Source organism: Schistocerca americana, chromosome 5 (genome assembly GCF_021461395.2).
Source record: "Schistocerca americana isolate TAMUIC-IGC-003095 chromosome 5, iqSchAmer2.1, whole genome shotgun sequence".
NCBI classification, from domain to species: Eukaryota; Metazoa; Arthropoda; class Insecta; order Orthoptera; family Acrididae; genus Schistocerca; species Schistocerca americana.
In genome coordinates, this window is record NC_060123.1 from 585,913,393 (window position 1) to 585,939,243 (window position 25,851).

General features: G+C 45.0%; 1 protein-coding gene across 1 annotated transcript in view; it reads left to right on the forward strand.

Annotated features, from left to right (window-relative positions):
• LOC124616561 (monocarboxylate transporter 12-B-like) overlaps positions 1-25,851 on the forward strand; it is a 93,380-nt gene that overhangs the window by 23,989 nt on the left and 43,540 nt on the right. Inside the window, exons 4-5 of the mRNA XM_047144880.1 lie at positions 11,363-11,506; positions 21,737-22,213. Coding sequence (XP_047000836.1) covers positions 11,363-11,506; positions 21,737-22,213 — 621 coding nt within the window. The remainder of the gene's footprint in view (positions 1-11,362; positions 11,507-21,736; positions 22,214-25,851) is intronic.

A 25,851-nucleotide genomic window follows, 5' to 3' on the forward strand; every position in this document is an offset into this window, starting at 1 on the left:
CGTCGACCTGGGACCGGACCGCAGCGACGCACGGATGCACGCCAAGACCGTAGGATCCTACGCAGTGCCGTAGGGGACCGCACCGCCACTTCCCAGCAAATTAGGGACACTGTTGCTCCTGGGGTATCGGCGAGGACCATTCGCAACCGTCTCCATGAAGCTGGGCTACGGTCCCGCACACCGTTAGGCCGTCTTCCGCTCACGCCCCAACATCGTGCAGCCCGCCTCCAGTGGTGTCGCGACAGGCGTGAATGGAGGGACGAATGGAGACGTGTCGTCTTCAGCGATGAGAGTCGCTTCTGCCTTGGTGCCAATGATGGTCGTATGCGTGTTTGGCGCCGTGCAGGTGAGCGCCACAATCAGGACTGCATACGACCGAGGCACACAGGGCCAACACCAGGCATCATGGTGTGGGGAGCGATCTCCTACCCTGGCCGTACACCACTGGTGATCGTCGAGGGGACACTGAATAGTGCACGGTACATCCAAACCGTCGTCGAACCCATCGTTCTACCATTCCTAGACCGGCAAGGGAACTTGCTGTTCCAACAGGACAATGCACGTCCGCATGTATCCCGTGCCACCCAACGTGCTCTAGAAGGTGTAAGTCAACTACCCTGGCCAGCAAGATCTCCGGATCTGTCCCCCATTGAGCATGTTTGGGACTGGATGAAGCGTCGTCTCACGCGGTCTGCACGTCCAGCACGAACGCTGGTCCAACTGAGGCGCCAGGTGGAAATGGCATGGCAAGCCGTTCCACAGGACTACATCCAGCATCTCTACGATCGTCTCCATGGGAGAATAGCAGCCTGCATTGCTGCGAAAGGTGGATATACACTGTACTAGTGCCGACATTCTGCATGCTCTGTTGCCTGTGTCTATGTGCCTGTGGTTCTGTCAGTGTGATCATGTGATGTATCTGACCCCAGGAATGTGTCAATAAAGTTTCCCCTTCCTGGGACAATGAATTCACGGTGTTCTTATTTCAATTTCCAGGAGTGTATTCCTGATTTAACTGGAAGATCTGTACTTCCCACTTTCATATCAACAGCCTCAAAATGCATATTGTAGACTTCGGGATATGTTACAGGTCAGTGTCACACCAAGATTGTGGAGAAAGGGGGGGGGGGGGGGGAGGCGGCATGCCACTCTCCAACAAGTGTTTACCAATAAATAAGTGGCGGAAAATTACGGGTATAGGGCGGCTTAACATGAGGAAAATGAGATTTTCATTATTCACTCACTGTATTTAACATTTATTATTCCTTTAAAATCGCACAACAACTTCAATAAAACACAGTTTAATCACTCATATGCACACTTATTTCACAATTATGTCACCTTTAAATTGCAAATCCTCTAAGAGCTGTCTTGAATCTTCACGAGTCTCCTTCAACAGCCTTGATGTGGATAGATACGCAGAGCAACCAATAATCAGAGTCAGAACTGTGTCTGCAAAATCACAAGGATTATCAGACAATTTTTGCTGTCACTAATTACAAGCAATATAATTGACGGAGTAGATTGCTAATATTTGCTGTAATGAAAGCCACTCAATGGGGTATATTTCATATTTGCAAGAACGATCTCACTGAAGTAATTAAGTTCGTCAAAACACTTAGAAACTAACCTCTCGTCTGACGAAAACGGTCTAAAGACGCAGTGGCACTTTCTCCAGATCTGTTGACAATGATATTTTGAGTTATCACTTTACTGAGTGACTGAAATGTAGTTCGGGTACCTGTGAACATAACAATATGTTAGAATTCATTTTCTAAACACGAACTATTACGGTACTGTATGGCTACTTACATATTAATTACACTATTAATATTTTCACAGTTGTTTCTTTAATACAAAATTAAAGCCAACGGAACAACAAACGTAAAACATACTTACCAATGACACGTTTGTTAAGATGCAATTTTCTCTGTGGACAGATGTAACTTTTTCATACGGTGGTAAGTCGCAGAAATCGCAGGAGTCACAGAAATCGCAGAAGTAGCAGAAATCGCAGAAGTAGCAGAAATCGCAGAAGTCGCAGAAATCGCGGAAGTAGCAGAAGTCGCAGAAATAGCAGTGGCGGAGGGATTCACGACCTAGGTTCCTTAACTGCGACTCTTAACTGCGACAAATCACAGTTAAGAATAGCAGATACTGAAAAGTAGCATTCACAGAAATCACTGATATCGGAAAATCCCAGTTTAGCCCATCACTAGTTTGCACCGTGAGAAGCTCTTCTTGGGGGCGCGCAGTCCTTCAAACTGCGCGGAGGGGCACGCCTCAACTCTCAGCTGGCGCAGCTGTTGCTGTGAACAGCTTTGATACTGCCACTACTGCTACTGCCAGTGCCAAGCCGACAGAAGCGTGCTGATTGTTGAAACACAGCGACTGGCGGCTTGGCCGGTCAGCAGCGCCTTGTGAAGGCCCCATTACAAGCAATGTTCCGCCAGCGGTGGCCCAGTGCGGTAGTGATGGGGAGCTCGTGAATGAGTCGTTCAAATGAACACTTCACTCCTGTGAAGTGCGAACTAACCATTCAATTTCAGTGAACTGGTACTTCAAACTCTTCACAGATAGCACACTCCACACTCTTTTCTAGTTCACTCACTCTCTTCCCCTCTCCCTCACCCACGTCACTCCTCCTCCCATCACTTCACTCCTCCCTGTCCTGCCTGTCGACGAATCACGCGGTGTTAGTGGGGAACGATAGGCTTAGGACGGGTGGAGGAGGTGAGGGGTGAGGAGAAGGCAGCGTCAGCTGCTACCTCCAGTGCTGACATCATTACCCGTGACTATTTGTGCAGTTAAACTTGGCGTCTACGGGTAGCCTACCGTTGGTAGCGCTTGAGGACAAATGAATATTAAAGATAGAAACGAAGTGGCTATCTGTGTGAGCACGCACAGCAAACATGAAAGTAAAAGGTTTGTTAATAACACTGAAAGAGGGATTTTACCTGAAATCGTACCAGTGACTACAGGTGAGAGTTTACGTTTTGAATCTAGTGGGTTATTATTGCCAACAAAAATAAAATCTACAGGAAAACTTCTGAATAATTACTTAGCGTAGATATATAGACATTCTACACTCCTGGAAATTGAAATAAGAACACCGTGAATTCATTGTCCCAGGAAGGGGAAACTTTATTGACACATTCCTGGGGTCAGATACATCACATGATCACACTTACAGAACCACAGGCACATAGACACAGGCAACAGAGCATGCACAATGTCGGCACTAGTACAGTGTATATCCACCTTTCGCAGCAATGCAGGCTGCTATTCTCCCATGGAGACGATCGTAGAGATGCTGGATGTAGTCCTGTGGAACGGCTTGCCATGCCATTTCCACCTGGTGCCTCAGTTGGACCAGCGTTCGTGCTGGACGTGCAGACCACGTGAGACGACGCTTCATCCAGTCCCAAACATGCTCAATGGGGGACAGATCCGGAGATCTTGCTGGCCAGGGTAGTTGACTTACACCTTCTAGAGCACGTTGGGTGGCACGGGATACATGCGGACGTGCATTGTCCTGTTGGAACAGCAAGTTCCCTTGCCGGTCTAGGAATGGTAGAACGATGGGTTCGATGACGGTTTGGATGTACCGTGCACTATTCAGTGTCCCCTCGACGATCACCAGTGGTGTACGGCCAGTGTAGGAGATCGCTCCCCACACCATGATGCCGGGTGTTGGCCCTGTGTGCCTCGGTCGTATGCAGTCCTGATTGTGGCGCTCACCTGCACGGCGCCGAACACGCATACGACCATCATTGGCACCAAGGCAGAAGCGACTCGCATCGCTGAAGACGACACGTCTCCATTCGTCCCTCCATTCACGCCTGTCGCGACACCACTGGAGGCGGGCTGCACGATGTTGGGGCGTGAGCGGAAGACGGCCTAACGGTGTGCGGGACCACAGCCCAGCTTCATGGAGACGGTTGCGAATGGTCCTCGCCGATACCCCAGGAGCAACAGTGTCCCTAATTTGCTGGGAAGTGGCGGTGCGGTCCCCTAGGGCACTGCGTAGGATCCTACGGTCTTGGCGTGCATCCGTGCGTCGCTGCGGTCCGGTCCCAGGTCGACGGGCACGTGCACCTTCCGCCGACCACTGGCGACAACATCGATGTACTGTGGAGACCTCACGCCCCACGTGTTGAGCAATTCGGCGGTACGTCCACCCGGCCTCCCGCATGCCCACTATACGCCCTCGCTCAAAGTCCGTCAACTGCACATACGGTTCACGTCCACGCTGTCGCGGCATGCTACCAGTGTTAAAGACTGCGATGGAGCTCCGTATGCCACGGCAAACTGGCTGACACTGACGGCGGCGGTGCACAAGTGCTGCGCAGCTAGCGCCATTCGACGGCCAACACCGCGGTTCCTGGTGTGTCCGCTGTGCCGTGCGTGTGATCATTGCTTGTACAGCCCTCTCGCAGTGTCCGGAGCAAGTATGGTGGGTCTGACACACCGGTGTCAATGTGTTCTTTTTTCCATTTCCAGGAGTGTATTTTGGATTAAATTTTAAAAGGAACATAAAATTGGACTGCATTTCGTTGGTAGCCCTATTTTTCAGTTCATGAATACAACAAATAATGTTTCATTTGGCAGATAAAAGACTTTTTTGGGCGCTTCATCAGAAAATGTCGAGCAAGATTAAATGTAGTACCTTCTTTATATGTGACAGCCTTCTCTGTTTATCTTTGCTTTGTCCCCCCTTTTTTTTTCTTTATTGCCATTTTGAAACCTGTATACAGGCAGGCCTGCAGCAGCATACTACGCCGCTCTTTGGCCGCAGAGAAACACAAAAGATAGAAATGAAGACAATTAGAGAAAAAAGATGGTGGACATATAAACGGAGCCAAACACTTTTTAAAATACAAGGTGCCGTTCACGGGCGTAAAGTCCAAGATAAAATTGTTCAGACACTTGGACACAGACAGAAACGCCCTTTGTCCTCTTCGACCATGCTGTATTTAAGATAACTCAGACGCTGTAAGGGCGTAAAACGTTGCGTGCACGTTACTCCATAGTTCCGCCATCTGTTGGTAAAATTGTGAAGTATTACGAAGCTTTATTGTACGAGCGAGGCGAAGCGAGCGTAGCAGCGGCTGAGCGGCGAACTGGGCAACTTCGCTAGGCTTCCGTACTTCACGAATGAACTACTTCATTTGAACGCTTCACGGCAAAGAGTGAAATGAATAAAGAAGTTCACGGGAATGAACGAGTTCGACCCACCTCTACAGTGCGGCGACTACTGTGGGAAACTTGGTTTGGGAGTGAGGGAGATGATGGACGGTAGGGTGGGAGAGTAACAGGTGCCAGCGAGTACACAGTTCCGTGAAGCGGTCGTTTGGTTGACTGACGTTCGGATAATCGACGCTCTACTGTACTTTTGTCTAGATAACATATATAGGTGATTAACATTGCAAGATCACGGGTTATGTAAGCGTGAGATAAGCCATTGCAGATTTGAAATTCTGGTACATTAATAAACAGCCAACAACCAAAATAATGAACGCAGACAGCCATGCCTTGTGTTGTACAGGTGCCGAATGCCGGTTTGTGGGCTGGAGTTCCATGCCTGTTGCACCTGGTCGGTCAATACAGAAATGGTTAGTGCTGGTTGTGGATGACGTTGGAGTCGTCGTCCAGTGATGCCTCAAATGCGATCTATTGGAGACAGTGACGGCGACCGATCAGGTCAAGGCAACATGTCGGCACTCTGTAGAGCATGTTGGGTTACAGTTGCAGTAAATGGGCGAGCGTTATACTGCTGGAAAACACCCCTTACAATGCCGCTCACGAATGGCGGTACAACAGGTCGAATCAACAAATTGACGTACAAATTTGCAGCCAGGCTGCGTGGGATAACCACGAGACAGCTCCCGCCGTCGTACGAAATTTCATCTCAGACCATTACCCCAGGTATTGGTCGCGTGGGTCTAGTATTCAAACAGATTGGTTGCAAGTCCTCTACAGTGCTCTTTCTAACCAACACGCGGCCATCACTGGCATCGAGACAGAGCCAGCTTTCGTCAGAAAATGCAACAGACCGCCACTCTACCCTCCAATAAGCTCTCACCCTAAAGTCGCAAATGGCAGTGGTTTGGGATCAGTGGAATGCAAGAAGCTGAGTCGCCTGGCTCAGAGCTGTCGATGATGTACCCGATTTGTAACATTTCGTTATTTCTTACCTAACTGTCTCTTATTTTCAATTTTCTGTTTTACTCCTACATCAATAATACAAACAGGTAATGGCAACATAATTATTACCGCATATAAAATATAAATCATTGTATGTCACCATGATTATTGAGCATGTACGACCTGTTTAACGTTTCCAGGTAACAAATAAATTGAAACGGAATTGAACAGAATTGTCACTGTGGTACCAACTGCTGTTCAAATTGCTGCTGCAGATACAGTGTAATGCGCCAGAGCCATACATCGAGCTCGATGGTCTTCCTCTCGGTAGTGCCACGTATCCGTCTGGAGCCCGATCTTCTTGCGACCGTACATTCCCCTGAACACTGCTTTCTTTAGTCATGTGCAGTGGCTACATTCCAGAAAAAGTCTTCCTGCAGTATTGTAGGAGGGACATCAAGCTTCTCGCAGACATATTACATGACCTTGATCAATCTCAGTGAGGTACCGATAATGGTGTCTTTGACCCCTTAAGGGCATTCTTGATTAACATCGTCTCACCATGTCCAGTCTCAAAGGTAACTAACGCACACGATCGTAATAGCGTGAATTTAAAGAAAACCTGATTTGCATCCTCATAGCGGCGCTATTAGCGCCATTATTATGTTATTGGTGCGAAATTTGAATATAAATCACCTTTCAGATGTAGAAACACGCCTACCAACTTCCGTTTATATTGCACAACTTCTTCTTGGCTTCGCATCTGTGTATGATGAGTGATGACGAGAAAGTAATCTATTGTACATGCAAAAATGACAGGTGGCCTCAAGTGTCTACATGTTTGGGTAATCATAGCTCGTGATGCGCAACCCCCTCCATGCTTAGCCAATTACCCATCGCATGATAATGCAGCATGCACGTAGAGTTGCCACCGTGAGGTGCATGGGGACAGGCATGGGCAGAAGTGTGTATCTGTGCACAGTGCTACTGTAGTAGGTGTACATTATATAATGTGTACATTATGCAACAAATTTAATTATTCTTGATATGGTTTATGGTCACTGACGTAACTTCACACTATTAGGTGTCGACTTTTCTTTTTTCTTTTTCTTTCTAAAGCAGCCTACGTTTCTCCTCATGGTTCAAGCTCCATGCCAAATTTCATCGAAATTTGCTCAGCGGTTTAGTCCTGAAAACGTAACAGACCTACTCTCATATGTATTATATTATAGTACAAAAGTGAGGATTTAACACTTTGAGGATTATACAAGCATTGTATTCGTTATAGTGAATCATATTATGTAGAGGGCATATGAATCAATACAAGTATTTTCCATTAAAACACATTTTCGTAAATATGATAAAATTCAAAATCCAAAGAATAAATAACTTTTTCAACAAGTAAATATTTTTCCCTAATTCGCGTAATACTCTTCAAATCAATAAGTATCTCGTACGACACACTTTCTGAAGAAGCCTGCGTTCTTCTTCTGCGATCAGGTTATATCCGCACCAAATTTCTTCCATGTCGGTTCAGCGATTTTGTTGTGAAAAGGTAACAGAAAATAAAGACTTTCACGTTTATGGAAGTTTGAATTAGAATAACTTCTTTTCATGATCCGCTTTTGATGAAATGAAGCATATATGTTCCCGCAAGCTACTGTCAAATTACCTGTGAAAACACCATTAAGGTTCTTCTAATACATTTGGAGATTAGCGTGTTCAAAGAAACAGACACGACGGTTTTACAGTTTTTTATTTGTATAGAAGAAGATAACCATTTTCATCTGAGTAAGTAAGAAGGAGGCATGCAAAATTTGTGCTTAACACATCAAACCGTTTATCCACTGCATGGAGATACTGCAATATCTATCAAACGTAATGAAGTTTCATACTGTAGAACACTCAGTCTATGTAATTGAAACTGCGAATTCTTATTTATAATTTTATTTTTCATCTTTCATTCTTTACCACAGTGGATGGGAACATAGGTGAAGAGCTATCGCTGCTATTCAATCAATCTCCAGTGAGACAGGAATGGGATAAAGGGGCAACCTCTTTTTATATACTTCATTGTCTACCTCTAACGCTGGAACGAACTGTCTGAGGTCCACACAAATCAGATAACGTTTTTTTATTTCCTTTATTTTAGTTGTTTTAGACTAATTTAAGTATTCTGGAAGTGAAGCAGTCGGGTCCCATGCTAGGAATACTCGGCAGGGCACTACCAATTCCGCCATCATGGGAAATCTGCCGGAAACATTGATAAGAACCGAGGGCCTACGTTTGCATTTCATAAGTTTCTGGAACAATATGTTCTGGATAAAATTATGAAGTCCTAATATGCCTATTTGATAGCAAGAGACTAAAGGCAATGAATTGCTTTGCATATACTGTGCATCTACCTCTAATGAAGTGATTCCAAATTTCTTCTTTATACATTTCATTCTTTGTCCCAGAAAGTAGTGCACGCTGGTATCGAAGCAGAGACAGTATCAACTGGAACCGTTTGGGAGGGGATTTCCAGTTCAGGGAACCGCAATACAATCAAGCGAAACGTTTACCCCCTCCCTCCCACCCCGCTCGCCCCAAAGCTGTCCCCTTTACTGCTGCGGTAATGTCTTTTGTCCCAGACAACATAAAAAGAAATTATATCCCAGGAGTGGAGCTGGCTGTTTGAGATGCCATACGAAACAGAATAAAGAATTCATTTCTAATGTTCAAAAATGGTTCAAATGGCTCTGAGCACTATGGGAATTAACATCTGTGGTCATCAGTCCCCTAGAACTTAGAACTACTTAAACCTAACTAACCTAAGGACATCACACACATCCATGCCCGAGGCAGGATTCGAACCTGCGACCGTAGCGGTCACGCGGTTCCAGACCGAAGCGCCTAGAACCGCACGGCCACACCGGCCGGCCATTTCTAATGTAAAGAAGTCATATAGAAGGTACAGATTTGATGGAAGGGTTCTGGAAGGGTGTAGCACATTAGTTAACGTAACTGGATAGATAACTCTTTAAAGTTCTTATCAGATACGATTGCCAAAGATGTCGAAGGAATCGAGAGGTATGATACAAGTGGCGTAACAGATCAGTACGTCTACACAATAGTCTAACATTATTTAAATTTGAACAGATTCAAGAAAGATTACGTTGATTTAGCGACACTATTGTAACAGGATAAACGATTTCGAGCAGAAGACGGTTCTCCAGGACACTGAGCATCGGCTGCTGCCACTCACCGACCTGCCTGATCAGCACCCCAGTAGGAGCAAGACACTTCTGTGACACTCATTCATGTCAGTGCCGAGGGACTTGCCTCCTGGATGTGACCAGCTGCCGTGGTCGACGATCATTGGCTCTTTTCCAGAAAAATTACGCTTCCCCAGCGTCAGACAGTAGCAGCTGCATTTAAGGCCGCCCTTGTCCACCACATGACCGTGTAACAGCTGACATCAGTGTGACGTCCAGCGTGTGTTGACCAACGCCGTATCGATGATACTGCTGCCACTACAATCGCCGGGCCCGGATCTTCTGTCCATCCTCTGAGCATCCGAACTGTCGGGCACACTGCAGCCTTTCACAGACTACGAGTTCGTGAAGCCATTTCCTCCTCTGCCAAGATGTCAATGGAGGACTTCCATGTCTGACGCGTGGCGCAGTCTGATGTATCCCGGGGGAAAGTACACATTCTCGGTTTCTTGTAGGTACAGTTCTGCTGAGGTACGGATAACCGGTGCATCACAGTTTGCGAGTTAAGTGGCGCCTCAACGTACTCGAGGCCTGATGTAGGCAGAGCAGAACGACTGCTATTACCATAACGTTTATGTTACACGCAGATTCACCTTGAAATTATGGTAGTACATTGTCCAATCATATTACTATGACAACCACCTAGTTTCGTCCTCAAAGTCAAGAACTACTCACAGGCGGAAAGTGGCAGCACTAGCAGTGAGAGTAGTCAAAGCCCGTCGAAGCGACGCAGAAAACAGTGCAGTCGTAGTCGTAATGCGATTTATCTGACGTCCATCGGGGTATGATCATTGGCTATCCGGAATAGGGTGGAAGCATATGAGAAACGGAATGACATTTTTACTCTGCAGCGGAATGTGCGCTGATATGAAACTTCCTGACAGATTAAAACTGTGTGCCGGACCGAGACTCGAAGTCGGGACCTTTGCCTTTCGCGGGCAAGTGCTCTACCAGCTGAGCTACCCACGCACGACTCACGCCCCGTCCTCACAGCTTTACTTCTGCCAGTGCCTCGTCTCTACCTTCCAAACTACGCACAAGCTCTCCTGGAACCTCGCAGAACTAGCACTCCTGAAAGAAAGGATATTGCGGGGACATGGCTTAGCCACAGCCACAGCCACAGCCACTGCCAGGAGATTTCATATGAGAAACGGCTAAGTTTCTCAACGAGTCGCCGTGGCCGGGCGAATACAGTGTAACTGTTGAGCCAAAGACTGCCCAAGTGAATCAATGGGCTACCAACAGCGTAATTTCAATTAACATTCGGAAAACGTTGCTGTATATGGGACTCTGCAGTAGGCGCCTTGCTCACGCACCCATGCTGACTGCTGTTCATCGGCGACAAAGGTTGCGATTTGCGTGCCAGTACCATAATAGAACGTTCACTGAGAGCTGACATACAACCTTCCAGGCTTTTGGTATGTGGTCACATTCATGCCACTGGACAGTGAATACAGACCAAAGCAATGTGGTGTCCAGCCACTGTGAAATAGTGCCAAGGAGACAAAGACGTGGGTGAAGCAGATCAGGAAAGAAGAACATCGACATCGACCACAGACGAGAATTTTCACGCAATATTTTTGGAAAGCTGAAAGAACATCTGGGGGAAGGTTTTCCAACGATGAGGACGTACATGCAGCAGTTTTCGAATGGTTCAAACACCATGGACTCGATTTCTATCGTCGAAGAACTGAACGTTTGCTAGAACTTTCCTACCCTTGCTTACAGAGATTAAGTGACTGTGTTGAAAAAGTGTGTCATGTACCTGTGTCATTTCGAAGTATAGTGCAGCGTTCGCTGAAAGTTACTCTATCTGCCATAATAACGTGTAACTTTGCTTTTTGAAGTTAACTCGCACTATTTCATTTTCAGATCAATGAATAACACATTTTCAATTCGGAACACAGTTTTATCACTCCTAACTTTCTGAGCTGACGGGAAGAAACGTGTCTTTTCAGGTCTACTTACCGGACCGCTGCTGAAGAAGTTCTCGATGCGGCAGGTGGCTGTCACGGGAGGGTGCTTCGTGGTGACCGGCCTGGTGCTCACCAGCTTCGCCAATTCCATCATTCACATCATCATCACCTACAGCATCTTCGTAGGTAAGACAAAATCAAAAAGTTCAATGTACACTTGCGAGCAATCGCATAATCGAATTCTCATTGTTCAGAATTTAAGCTATTCTGCGACTTTGAATAACTGGTTTCGATTACGAGCTGCTATTTTTTATTGTCCACTGCGATAATCGTGTTCCTTCGTTCTAGGTTTTCTCTCAGTGTATACGTATCACTATGGTTTCCTTTCCCTCATTTCGTTTTGTTGAATGTATGGGTTTGCGTGCATTCTGAAGTACCATTTGCAAACTGTTTCACTGTACTATTTCGTAATCCAAGGATGACCTAAACTACACGGTGCACCTTCAAACATAGTACACGCTAGGTATTGTGTGAGGGCGATGTTTATTCCAGTTTCTGTTTTGCTTTCTAGTACAGACTTTACATTAATCATCAACAATTTCCTGTCCAAAAGCACGTTACATAATATCGTAATTACATCTTAAATCTTTTTTTTTAATTTATGTTCTCAAGACACTAATGATGGTAAAAATAACAGTAGAAATGGATTTGTCCCTTTACAACGCCATGCAAGCATCTTGGGTCCAAAACATGTGTAGTTGTATGAGGAAAACTGTTGTGCAAATATAAAAAAAACTGTGGAGACAGCAGTACAGTTCGTACGTTGTCTATATGGATTTACAGGAAGTTCCACTCTTTGATGTGTTGTAAATGGTTCACTATACATCCATGAATACATCTAAGCTGAATCACCTAAAATTTTCGCCGGAAATATTTCGGAAATGGGAAGTGCTATTGATGTGCAGCTTTCACAGAATGGATTGATAGTCGGGTCTCGTATTGTTAGCCAAAAACATAGCACGTAGAAAGTGTTTTTGTGGAAACATGCACTTTGTTAAATGCAACAATGCCTATTCACACGGGCGAACTAAAAGTTGCGCAAATTAAATGTCAGTGGTTTTTATTGCCGGATTCTAGGCCAGTCATTTACAAGATATCGTATTTTTAAAAGTTTGCACGCCGACACTTGTTTGTGCCATTCAACCGGCGTAGTTGCTAGCTACGATGCTGTTATGTTTGCTTATATTGTGCTTGTGTGTTCCTTGAGTGTGACGGTCCAAGCCGTAGGTCGTGAGTAGAAAATTTCATTTGCCAATGCAGAGAAAGCCGGCATGCTTGTGGCGTTCAGAGAGTGTAGGAAGAAAGCAGTTCATTCTGGTACGGTGTTTGTAGCAAGATTTCACAATAGACGTCAACCATCTCGGCAGTTACTTATCAGTCTCTTCAACCAGTTATGAGAAAGTGTTATTGATCCGCATGTTAGGTCCCGCGCTTTCTCACAGGGAAGTGGTATACTAGTAAGTCAGGCAAGTGTCCTACGCGTTGTCCATCGACATAGTTTCCATCTCGATCACATCTCTCTCCATCAAGAGCTGTATGGAAACGATTATGAGAATAGTGTTAACTTTTGTACATGGTTATTTAGACGAGGTACTCCAGATGTATCATATGTGTTGTTTAGTGATGAAGCTACATTTACCAATAATGGCCAGGTAAGACACCGAAACACGCGCTACTGGTCTGTTAACAATCCGTCAGATGGAACGTCAGCATCCATGGAGTGTAAACGTATGTTGTGGTATAGTGAGCCATTAGACGATGCACCTGTTTTTCATAGATATCCTGTGTGCATGCTTACAAACCACATCAGGTGCGTCCCTCAGATGGGTTACAGCAACAGTCGCAATAGCGACACACCTGCATGACATATCGAGATGACTTTTGTTTATGTTTGTTCATACACAGCCTCCACATCATCTTTTCATGTTTAAATTTGTACGTAATTATTGTCTGATGTATGTATCTTTCAGTTTTATATAGCACGCTATTGATAATCAATGAGGGGGGCTGAACTGTTGGAACGTACAGGGCAGTAGCAGGGCTGTGGGAGGGGGAGAGGAGGGGGGGGGGGGGGAATCGACGACTCGGTCAACAAGGAGTCGAATGGTGGACAGCAACTCTATCTGTCTTGGAGCTTATATGACTTGGAGGGGGTCGGTGGAACAACGTCGCGGTATCACAGTAGAGGCTTTGAGTTCTTTCTAGAAAATCCGTCAGTTAAAACTGACGAATAGGGGATCCATAGGGAGCACTTTTGGCGTGAGCCAATTGGGTCGTTGCGTTGGGCCCAGAAGTTAGGCCCATGGTTGGCCGAAATATGCGCCAGAAAGTGCTTCCTCTCAGGGGTAATGAGAGCTAATGGTATTTAGTGGAAGGCTGGATAAGCTACACTATGGACGTGTTAGCCGGTGGGGACACACTGTGCAGCTGTACCACGAGGCAATGACGGTGAGACGTAATGGAAATGCTTGCTGACCGAATTGCTGAAATATTTGTCATGCGTGTCGCAAGCTAAATTCTTTACACTGTGCTGTTTTAGGTTGACCAATATGTTTGTTCTCTCGCTCCAATATTGTAACTAATATCCGTTTTTCTCTGATTCTGTCCTCATTCGATGTAAATCGGTCAATAAAATTGTAAGTTTATTAGCCCCGCGAACCTCTGTGAATGACTAATAGCAATTTTCTCTCTTGTTCTTTGCTCTCAGCAACGCATATCTCTGTTGCAGCGTGTTGGATCACACACAATCTTATAAAACTGAAAGATGGTGGTGATTTCTGGGCAGGCCACTACCATGGTAATACCTGTCAGGCACCTCCTCTTTCATTTTGGCTCAAATGGCTCTGAGCACTATGGGACTTAACTGCTGAGGTCATCACTCCCCTAGAACATAGAACGACTTAAACCTAACTAACCTAAGGACATCACAAACATCAATGTCCGAGGCAGGATTCGAACCTGCGACCGTAGCGGTCGCGCGGTTCCAGACTGAAGTGCCTAGAACCACTCGGCCACACCGGCCGGCCCTTTCATTTTGTTTCGGTGATTATCATACATCTTCATTCGCCTTTGATGTATCTAAATTTTCCCTGATTGATATCAATCTAATGGACTATTAGGGTTAGGGTAAAGCACTGATTGATCTCACAGTACTTGCATGACTTGAGCAGCAGTAGTAGAATTAAACTCGGCTAAAGAGAGAGATTTTTGGACCCTGGAGGTGGCCATTGCATTAGGGGCAGCTTTAGAACCTTCCTCAAGCAGCAAGAAAGTTGGCGGATTCCTTTGCGGTCAGCGAAGCAGGCCGTGGACCCGGCGGGGCAGTGGTTTATGGGCAGCCATTCTTGTGGCCGGCCTTGTTGCACTAGCGGCCAAGCAAGAGGGTGGGAACACCATGGTTGAATGCGAAATGACACTTCTTTAGAAATTGGCGGCGCCGGGCATCCTGCCGACTGTCTAAGCGTTTTATTTGAGAGTGGACGTGATGTAGGAGTCTGGTCTCCTCATTCCGCGTGTGGGTCCAGGTAAAGCGGTGTCGGGCTGGCGCTCGGCTAACTTGTTTATTACAAGAACGGCGTACCTTGTGAAACGGGACGACGAATTTCTCCGGATGTCGCGTTTCTTAGATGCCGCAGCGCCTCGCCAAAATGGCGCCGTCTAAATCGTTTTATGGACGAGAGAGAGCTTGTTTTCACTAGGAAGCTTTCCTCATCTTGTGAAATGCGTTGGGGTTTTGGCTGCAGGATCTCCAGCCAAGGTGTGCTGTTTTTTCGGAGAACAGAATGTGTACTGCAGTGTAGGGTTTGGTTGAGGAAGATCGGGTCTCCTTGCTAGTAAACATGATTGGCACGGTAAACACTGCTGGGCTATGACAGGTTTATTCGAGAATATTGGGGAAATGGCTGTTTTTCGGAAGGTTTTGAGCAAAAGGGAGAGGCAACTTGCTTCTCGACAGCCGTGGAGCACAGTCGCTAGAGGTCTCCCATTTCTACGGAGAGCGCAGTTGGTTGTAAAGACGCCTGGACACGCGGGCGAATCTTTATACTTTCACAGACGTGAGACAATCACTGGCGGATGTAGGGTCATCTCCCGCAGTACGGCACTTCGGCAGCGCCTGCGTGCAGACGACAGCATCTCGTCTTTCACCAGCTATATCGGTAATGTTGCGCAGCTTGGGTAAATTCAGAAGCCTATCAATCGTTTTCACGACCATCTTTTTCCATAGTAGCCTTGTACTCGCAGTAGTCACTACAAGTGTCGATTGCATGGTTAATTATATTTTGATGTGGGAGCAATCAGCGGAACGATACAGCAGAGTGTGCTTGCCTAGATTGGCACCCTTCCACTGACAGTAGCCAGTCTTATTTACATGTAAATTCTAGTAGCCTCCCCAGGTCTACCGCCAACCAACCTGAGTTCATGTTAATGAAATGTTGCACGGTTGAAGTTTCTGTATGTTTGTTCTCTTTTGACCTTGATATTAGTTAATAAATCGCTTTGTGATACCATAGGTCCTTGTTATCAATTTCTTCAATGACACCCATTCTCATTCCCTACGACGTCATTTATTTTGCTGATCTCCTTGACTCAGAAGTTTCACGCATAGAACCCTCAGTTTCCAACTATGATGAGTTTGTAGAAGCCGTGAAAAGATGCTCAAGACTCTCAACTCCCAGAGGCTGTCGAGTTAACTACATACCTGGCTTGACAGAAGAATCCGTGAAGCATCTACATAACTATATCCAACTTTTCAATGATAATCCTTACAGCATTGAAACCTTAACTGCTGGCCAAAATTTATCCTCAGCCTTAGCCAAATCCAAAAAAGAACGATGGATAGAGCTACTCGAGAACCTTGATATGTCTAAAAGCAGTCAGAAAGCCTGGCAGTTGCTGCGACGCCTGAACAACGACCCTGTCCACAATCATGGCCATGCAAACATTGCACCAGATCAAATTGCTCATCATCTAGTTCAGAATGGAAGGGTCAATTGTTCTAAAGATAGAACAAAACTCAAAAGAGAACCTGAACGTGAAAACAACCATATATCAAATGACTTCATCTTACAAGAACTCAGAACCGCAATTCAGAAATGCAAAAATGGTAAAGCGCCTGGTCTAGACGATCTAATGATTGAGCAAATTAAACATTTTGGTCCCATCACGGAAAGATGGCTTCTGCAATTCTATAATGGTTGTCTGAAGCGGAAACAGATCCCTGCCATCTGGAGGAAAACTAAAGTTATTCCCTTACTAAAACCTGGAAAGGGTGCAGCTGATCCCAAGAACTACCGACCGATTTCGCTCCTTTGCCATTTGTATAAAATCTATGAAAGAATGTTGCTAAATAGACTCACTCCCATTGTTGAAAAACAACTCATACCTCAACAAGCAGGTTTCCGACCTGGAAAGAATTGTACAGCACAAGTCCTTAATCTGACTGAACATATTGAAGAGGGATATGAGAAAGGATACATTTCCGGGGCTGTCTTCGTGGATCTCACAGCAGCATATGACACCATTCAACATCGACAATTATTGCACAAAGTCTATTACATCACTAGAGACATTAATTTCACCAGAACTGTGCAGACACTTTTGGAAAACCGGCGATTCTATGTGGAGTTCCAAGGAAGAAAGAGCAGATGGAGAAGTCAAAGGAATGGCTTGCCTCAGGGTAGTGTCCTTTCCCCCATATTGTTCAACATATTTACAAATGACCAGCCTCAACCTTCTCTTACAAAGAGTTTCATCTATGCAGATGATCTTGCCTTAGTCACACAAGCCAGAGATTTTGACACAGTAGAAAACCAGCTTACTGTTGCTCTCAAGGACCTATCTGAGTACTACAGAGTCAATAACTTAAGACCGAACCCTGCTAAAACTCAAGTTTGTGCTTTCCACCTACGCAATCGAGAGGCCTATAGAAAACTTACAGTGTTTTGGGAAGATCAAGAGCTTGAACATTGTTTCTACCCCAAATATCTGGGTGTCACCTTAGATCGAACGTTGACCTACAGAAAACACTGCACTAACACCAAGCAGAAAGTTGCTGCTCGTAACAACATCCTGCGGAAGCTCACTGGCAGCGTTTGGGGTGCAGATCCCAAACTACTAAGAACATCAGCCTTGGCCTTGTGTTATTCCGCAGCTGAATACGCATGTCCTGTATGGTACAAGTCATCTCATGCAAAGCAGGTTGATGTGGCCCTGAACGAAACCTGCAGGACAGTAACGGGATGCCTCAAAGCTACATCTATTGATAAACTCCATAAACTAGCAGGTATTGCTCCTCCAGACATAAGGCGTGAAGTCGCAGCCAAACTTGAGAGACATAAAGCAGATCATAACACCGATCACCTGCTACATGGATACCAGCTACCAATTAGTAGACTCAAATCTAGGAGGAGCTTCATGAGAACTACTACACCCCTCACCGGTCGGACTGGAGCAGCCAGACTATCTCAGTGGACAGCAAAATCTGACAGTAACGATTGGATGACTCCTTCTGAGACCCTTCCTCCTGGTGGAAATCAAGTCTGGACAGTGTGGAAGTCTCTAAATCGGCTCAGGAGTGGCGTCGGACGAACTAAGGACAATCTGTTTAAATGGGGCTTCATGAAGGAATCTTCCACCTTGTGTGACTGCGGAGAAGAACAGACAACCAAACATTTAATTAACTGTCCTAGATGTCCTGTATCATGTTCCACACAAGAGCTTGTTGATGTTTCAGACAATGCTGCTGCCGTTGCACAATTTTGGGCTAATACCGTTTAGTTTGTTCTTTTATGATTTGACCTGATTTGTTATATTGTATATATTGTAAATATTGTTGTAATGTTTTTGACTCGAAATAAATAAAATAAATTTTGTTGTGGGTTTGAAGAAATTAAATTAATTTTATGTCAAGTTAGCCAACTCAGGAATAATCCACACTGGGGCCACTAGTTACGAAAGTCAGATAGCCTAGCGCTATTGACAATCGTGGCACCTCTTGAGTATGGTGGTTTCGAATTTTTTGGCGTTTTGCAGACACCACAAGCTAGCTTGCAAAATCCCCACCAATGCTGATCATTTCGTCTGCTACATTGTTATCAACTCTTCATTTCGTAGCGGACAGTATCACTTACGAACATTGTTTGTTACGCAGTTAACATTTCCTTGTGTAAAAGTAACCATGTTGACAGATGTGAAAATTACCGAACTATCAGTTTAATAAGCCACGGCTGCAAAATACTAACACGAATTCTTTACAGACTAATGGAAAAACTGGTAGAAGCAGACCTCGGGGAAGATCAGTTTCGATTCCGTACAAATATTGGAACACGTGAGGCAATACTGACCCTACCACTTATCTTAGAAAATAGATTAAGGAAAGACTTAGAGAAAGCTTTTGACAATGTTGACTGGAATACACTCTTTCTAATTCTGAGGGTGGTAGGAGTAAAATACAGGGAGCGAAAAGCTATTTACAATTTGTACAGAAACCAGATGGCAGTTATAAGAGTCGAGGGACATGAAAGGGAAGCAGTGGTTGAGAAGGGAGTGAGACAGGATTGTAGCCTATCCGCGATGTTATTCAATCTGTATATTGAGCAAGCAGTAAAGGAAACAAAAGAAAAATTCGGAGTAGGAATTGAAATCCATGGAGAAGAAATAAAAACTTTGAGGTTCGCCGACGACTTTGTAATTCTGTCAGAGACAGCAAAGGACTTGGAAGAGCAGTTGAACGGAATGGACAGTGTCTTGAAAGGAGGGTTTAAGATGAACATCAACAAAAGCAAAACGAGGATAATGGAATGTAGTCGAATTAAGTTGGGTGATGCTGAGGGAATTAGGTTAGGAAATGAGACACTTAAAGTAGTAAACGAGTTTTGCTATTTGGGGAGCAAAATAACTGATGATGGTCAAAGTAGAGAGGATATAAAATGTAGACTGGCAATGGCAAGGAAAGCGTTTCTGAAGAAGAGAAATTTGTTAAAATCGAGTATAGATTTAAGTGTCAGGAAGCCGTGTCTGAAAGTATTGGTATGGAGTGTAGCCATGTATGGAAGAGAAACACGGACGATAAACAGTTTGGACAAGATAAGAATAGAAGCTTTCGAAATGTGGTGCTACAGAAGAATGCTGAAGATTAGATGGGTAGATGACATACCTAATCAGGAGGTATTGAATAGAATTGGAGAGAAGAGAAATTTGTGGCACAACTTGACTAGAAGAAGGGATTGGCTGGTAGGTCATATACTGAGGCATCGAGGGATCACCAATTTAGTATTGGAGGGCAGCGTGGAGGGTAAAAATCGTAGAGGGAGACCAAGAGATTAACACACTAAACATATTCAGAAGGATGTAGTTTGCAGTACGTACTGGGAGATGAAGAAGCTTGCACAGGATAGAGTAGCATGGAGAGCTGCATCAAACCAGTCTCTAGACTGAAGACCACAACAACAACAAGAGTAAACATTGATAATTCCAGAGGTTTGAATTCACTCTTTTAGTTCAAGCCCCCTCATTTCCATATGCATGTCAATATCTTAAGAAATATATGAGGTATGGCTATATATTGTTCTTGTCTCTTAAGGCCATTCAGTGCTACTTTTTCCATTACGTTAGGGCAACAAATTGTATTACCCATTTTCAAGGCAGAAGTTCCTCCTACTTTAATTAACCACTCCATGCTATCAAATATGAAAAGACAGCCCACATCTTACTACACTGAACATGGCAGCCCGTTACAAGTAGACTGTCTTAGGAATCAATGATGGTAATTTGTACAAGAGCATGGTTCATATCACATCGGAAATTATGCATTAATTCGGCCGTCCTAAGTAAACTGTGTCCAGATTAGATGTTCAGTATTGCAGAAACAATGTTTCCAGATGCGTAAACTGCCACACAGAATGACAGCAGAGCCGTCCAGGGCGACGGATGACCGTCACATCCAGGGTCTCTCTGTGACTATTGCTCACTCAACGTATTAGGTTCATTAATATTCAATATAGTCAGTCATATAAACGAAGAAATCATACATACATACATAGCTGATAAACTATTAGTTCGACATTAGTTTCATAAGAATTTTGAAGCTGGTCTGTGGAAAAGGGCGAGTAACTGCATTTCATTTACTTGCTCTGGTGCACCTGGTAATCTACGTCTATAGCTACATCCATACTTCGCAAACCAACTGACGGTGTGTGGCGGAGGGTACCTTGAGTACCTCTATCGGTTCTCCCTTCTATTTAAGTCTCGTATTGTTCGTGGAAAGAAGGATTGTCGGTATGCTTCTGTGTGGGCTCTAATCTCTCTGAATTTATCCTCGTGGTCTCTTCGCGAGGTATACGTAGGAGGGAGCAACATACTGCTTGACTCTTCGGTGAAGGTATGTTCTCGAAACTTCAACGAAAGCCCATACCGAGCTACTGAGCGTCTCTCCTGCAGAGTCTTCCACTGGAGTTTATCTATCAAATCCGTAACGCTTTCGCGATTACTAAATGATCCTGTAACGAAGCGCGCTGCTCTCCGTTGGATCTTCTCTATCTCTTCCATCAACCCTATCTGGTATGGATCCCACACTGCTGAGCAGTATTCAAGCAGCAGTCGAACAAGCGTACTGTAACCTACTTCCTTTGTTTTCGGATTGCATTTCCTTAGGATTCTTCCAATGAATCTCAGTCTGGCATCTGCTTTACCGACGATCAACTTTATATGATCATTCCATTTTAAATCACTACTAATGCGTACTCCCAGATAATTTATGGCATTAACCGCTTCCAGTTGCTGACCTGCTATGCTGTAGCTAAATGGTAAGGGATCTTTCTTTCTATGTATTCGCAGCACATTACACTTGTCTACATTGAGATTCAATTGCCATTCGCTGCACCATGCGTCAATTCGCTGCAGATCCTCCTGCATTTCAGTACAATTTTCCACTGTTACAACCTCTCGATATACCACAGCATCATCCGCAAAAAGCCTCAGTGAACTTCCGATGTCATCCACAAGGTCATTTATGTATATTGTGAATAGTAACGGTCCTGCGACACTCCCCTGCGGCACACCTGAGATCACTCTTACTTCGGAAGACTTCTCTCCATTGAGAATGACATGCTGCGTTCTGTTGTGTAGGAACTCTTCAATCCAATCACACAATGGGTCTGATAGTCCATATGCTCTTACTTTGTTCATTAAACGATGTGTGTACTCGAATCCCGAGGCCGCACTTGACTGCACCAAGCTAAAACAATGGTTGCCAATATGTAGCAATGTCACTGCCCAAGTGCAGCGCAACACACATAGTTTCAAGTAACTGTGACGATCCCCACGTAACGTGAGTGCTTCGTTGTTGTGCTGTACCAGGTCTGGGGATGGGCTTGTTCACACCGTCGGGCTTCCTGGCGGTCAAGACGTACTTCGTGGAGTCGCGCGGCCGCGCCGTGGGGCTGTCGATGGCGGGAGCCAACTGCGGCCAGATGGCGATGCCTCACGTGGTGCGGCTGCTGCTGGAGACGTACGGCTTCAGCGGCGCGCTGCTGGTGCTGGGCGGGGTGGCCATGCACGGTCCGCTCGGCTCGCTCTTCTTCCACCCCGTGGAGTGGCACGCCGAGCGCCGGCCTGTGGCCAACGAGCTGACGCTGCTCAAGGGCGAGTCGGAGCCCGGCGAGGAGGTGCGGCCGCGCCGGCCCAGGAGGAACGCCTCCATGGCGTCGCTGGCCAGCTCCGAGGTGGGCGACATGGCCGACGTCGTGCCCGAGGACCGCCGCATGCGCCTGGGGCCCACCTGGGAGGAGGACGAGGAAGAGGGCGTGGGAGTGGCAATGGGCACTTTCCAGAAGAGTGAGTAGCCGCATCACTGCCTAACCCGCCCCTCGTCATCGTCTTGAATCCGATGATTGGTTTGATGCAGATCTCGATGCCAGTCTATCCTGTGCAAGTTTCTTCACGTGTGCGCGTCTACTGCAACATTCATCCATTTTAGCCTGCTTAGCACAGTCAATCTTCAGTCTCCCTCTATACCCCAGATATTTCCCTTGATAAACAAACAGGCTATCCTTGATACCCCAGAATGTGTCCCAGCAACCGAATCCTTCATTCAGTTCACTTATACCGCAATTTTATTTTCTCTGCAATTCGTTTCAGTACTTCTTCAATTGTTTCAGGAACTATCGCTCTAATCTTCATCATTTTCCTAGACCATCAAATTTTCAAAGCTTCTTTTCTCTTCATGTCTGAACTGTTTATCATCCGAGTTTCACTTCAGTATCCTGCAATTCAGAAACAAGGTAGTTACAACGTTCCATTGTCTCATACAATTATATATTGTGACCCAAAAGTCCTTAAAATTTGAAAATTCTTTCAATACTTCACGGAATAATGTAGGTAGAGAAGAAAAATTTGACAAACTTGCTTGAAATGATATTGAAACTGAAGAAAGTTAACCAACAGATGGCGTTTCATACGATACAAAATCAATAATTAGCGTGACAATTGATTTTCAGCAAAGACCATCTCTTTTTTATTTTTAGTAAAGACCATCTCTTTCAGCATCTCGGCCGTCATTCGTCGACAATACTTGTAGTCGAAGGACAAAGTTGTGAACAGCACTGCACAGCGTATCAGTAGGTATGGTGAGAAATTGGCTACGGAAGTTGTCTGTTATCATCCGTAATGAGGTCGGAAGATCACAGTGGATTTGCGACTTAAGGTAACCCCACGATCAGTAATCACACGGATGCAGTCTGGGAATGTAGGAGGCCGAGAATGACGGATGTGGCGACTCAGTACGCAATCTTCGCCAAACGATGTGCACAAATGACCTTTGATATATCGGGCGACATACCATCCTGCATAGATCTCTTACCTTCCAGCCGATGTTTATCAGCTTCGCTAAAGATGATCTGACTACACCTCTCTTACTACAGATCATTTTACACACAATTGTCATGCGGCATCAGGCCCCATGTGTTCATCAGGTTTTGCACTCGTTATTGGTTTCAATAAAATCGCAAGTCATTTCAAGCATGTGTGTCAGTTTTTACGTCTCTGCCTACGTTAATTCGTGAATTAGTGCTTTTGCAAATGTTAACAGAGTTTTGGATCACTCAATAAAAATTGCGCCGCAAATATTGTAAAAACGGAAAATACTATTGACGTGCCCTTTCCACAGAGTTGATTGGTAGTCAAGAACTCGTAATGTTAGCCTATCAATAGATTGTAATAATACTTAAAAAGTGTATTTTTTGTGCAAACATACAATTTTTTAAATGGAACAGTGCCTCTTGAGATTAACAAAGTAGTGTCCAAATTTTGAAAGGTTATGGTTCAAAATGGCTCTGAGCACTATGGGACTTAACATCTGAGGTCATCAGTCCCCTAGAACTTAGAGCTACTTAAACCTAACTAACCTAAGGACATCACACACATCCATGCCCGAGGCAGGATTCGAACCTGCGACAGTAGCGGTCGCGCGGTTCCAGACTGAAGCGCCTAGAACCGCTCGGCCACACCGGCCGACAAGGTTGTGGTACCCACCTGTTCATACTGACTGAAAACAAAAGTAGCCAGTATAGTGAGAGGTGGTAGCTCACATCTCAGCATGAAAACAAGACCATCACAATTGGGTCTGGAAACGCATTCTTTCTAATATATGTTCACTTGTTCACCAAGTCACACCAGTATTGTCCATTATTGTAGGAGGTTGTAGTACTCATAATAACATGAAAAAAAGAGAATTACACATGGATCTTGAAAAATGTATTTTCTGCGACCTGTACACGTCTTCGTAAGGTAGGTTCAACCTGTCGTCCATTCATGACACTTTTTATGGAAGGTGCTCAAACTGGCGTCAGTCCAGGGCAATGCACCCCTCTGCTGTAAGTGACGACGACACAGTCCTAAAGTGTCTGGACATCGTTGACTGGGGTTGCCCAAACTAATGCCTTCAAGCGTCCCCGCAACCGCGAATATAGGAGAGTGAAGTCTGGAAAACGGGGAGGATAAGATGTTGGGCGTCCCTGTCCAATCTAGCGGTCCTGAAATATCAGTATAAGATGTTCAAGCTTACTGTGGAGAAAATGTGCTGGTGTGCCACCGTGCTTAAACGTGCTTAGTCTTTGCTGACGTGGCACATCCTCCAACAGGGTCTGCAATACATTAATAAGTAATTGATAATATTGAGCCCCATTTAATCTTTGAGGCAGGATGTATGGCCCTAGCGAGTTTTCACCCAGAACTCCTGCCTACATGTTGACGATGAAACGATGTTGATACCCTCTTTCTGCTAATGCGTAGGAATTTCCATCATCCCACAGTACTGATTATGAAAGTTCAGAACGCCAACTCTTGTGAACACGGACCCGTCGGTAAATATAATCTTCGACGAAAACAGTGCATCTGCAGCATACTTCTGCAAGAATCACTGACAGAACTGCGGTCTGCTACGGTGCTCCTCTAGCCTTAGTGCCTGGGTTCGCTGAAGATGCTATTGAGGCAGCAGTTGTTCACGTAGTACCGTCCAGACAGAAGGATGACTCACGCCTTCTGCAACTGTCAATCACTGCACAGTAAACGTAAAACATGCTTCCCCACCTGGTTGCTCACTGTTCACACTGCGGGGTGCTGGAGAACCTGTGTTCTTAAGACACGGCGAAAAACGGCCGGACAACGTATCGGATGGCGCTGTAGGGGTGCGAAAAACCTACCGGTTGAAACTGATACAGGTACTTTAGTTCTGAATAATAGGTAGTTTTCGGTATTTGTTTGGTTTCAGTTGTAATAGATGGTTTTTATTTTTTACTAACAAGCGAGAAAAAAATAAAAAATCAATTAGCCATAAAAGCATTCTTCAAATTTTTCGTTTTTAACTAAACCTTTTTTGAAAGAAAGATTAAATTTCTGCATTGGTTTGAAATATTTAGTTACTATAGAGAATGGGGAAAGCTAACGGGGCTATTGTAATAACAATGGCGATAGAAACGAGCAATAAACTAGTGGCATAAGATCTGATACTGTACTGGTGAGACAGTATTGACCCTGTTGCCGTGCTTCGTGGCATATGTACTGGTGTACGTGTAGAGTCCAAGATATGTCCCCACCTGGTCCACACGGTATTTTCTCGCTGTCGCCGCCGTCGCCGGATATCCGCTGGTTGTAGTATGAAACTAGTCCTAGTCAGGAAATATTTTTACGAAGTGACGTAGCAATGAAATAGAGTGCTTCAGTTGCCTTAAAAATATTAAAAACGTGTCTGCCATATCTATGCGGTTTTTGGCTCCAGGACAATTAAAAATTGATGATGTTTTCCTTCCTATGCAGTTTTTGTCCTCGAGACAATTAAAAACCGATTTTACCATCCGATATGGTACGACCTGTCCGTGGTAGACAACTACTTAACTAACAATGCCACAACTGTAGACTGGCGTACTTGCGCAGTTATGCACGTTGAACAGTTCGGATGGTGTAATGTGCAACTCAAA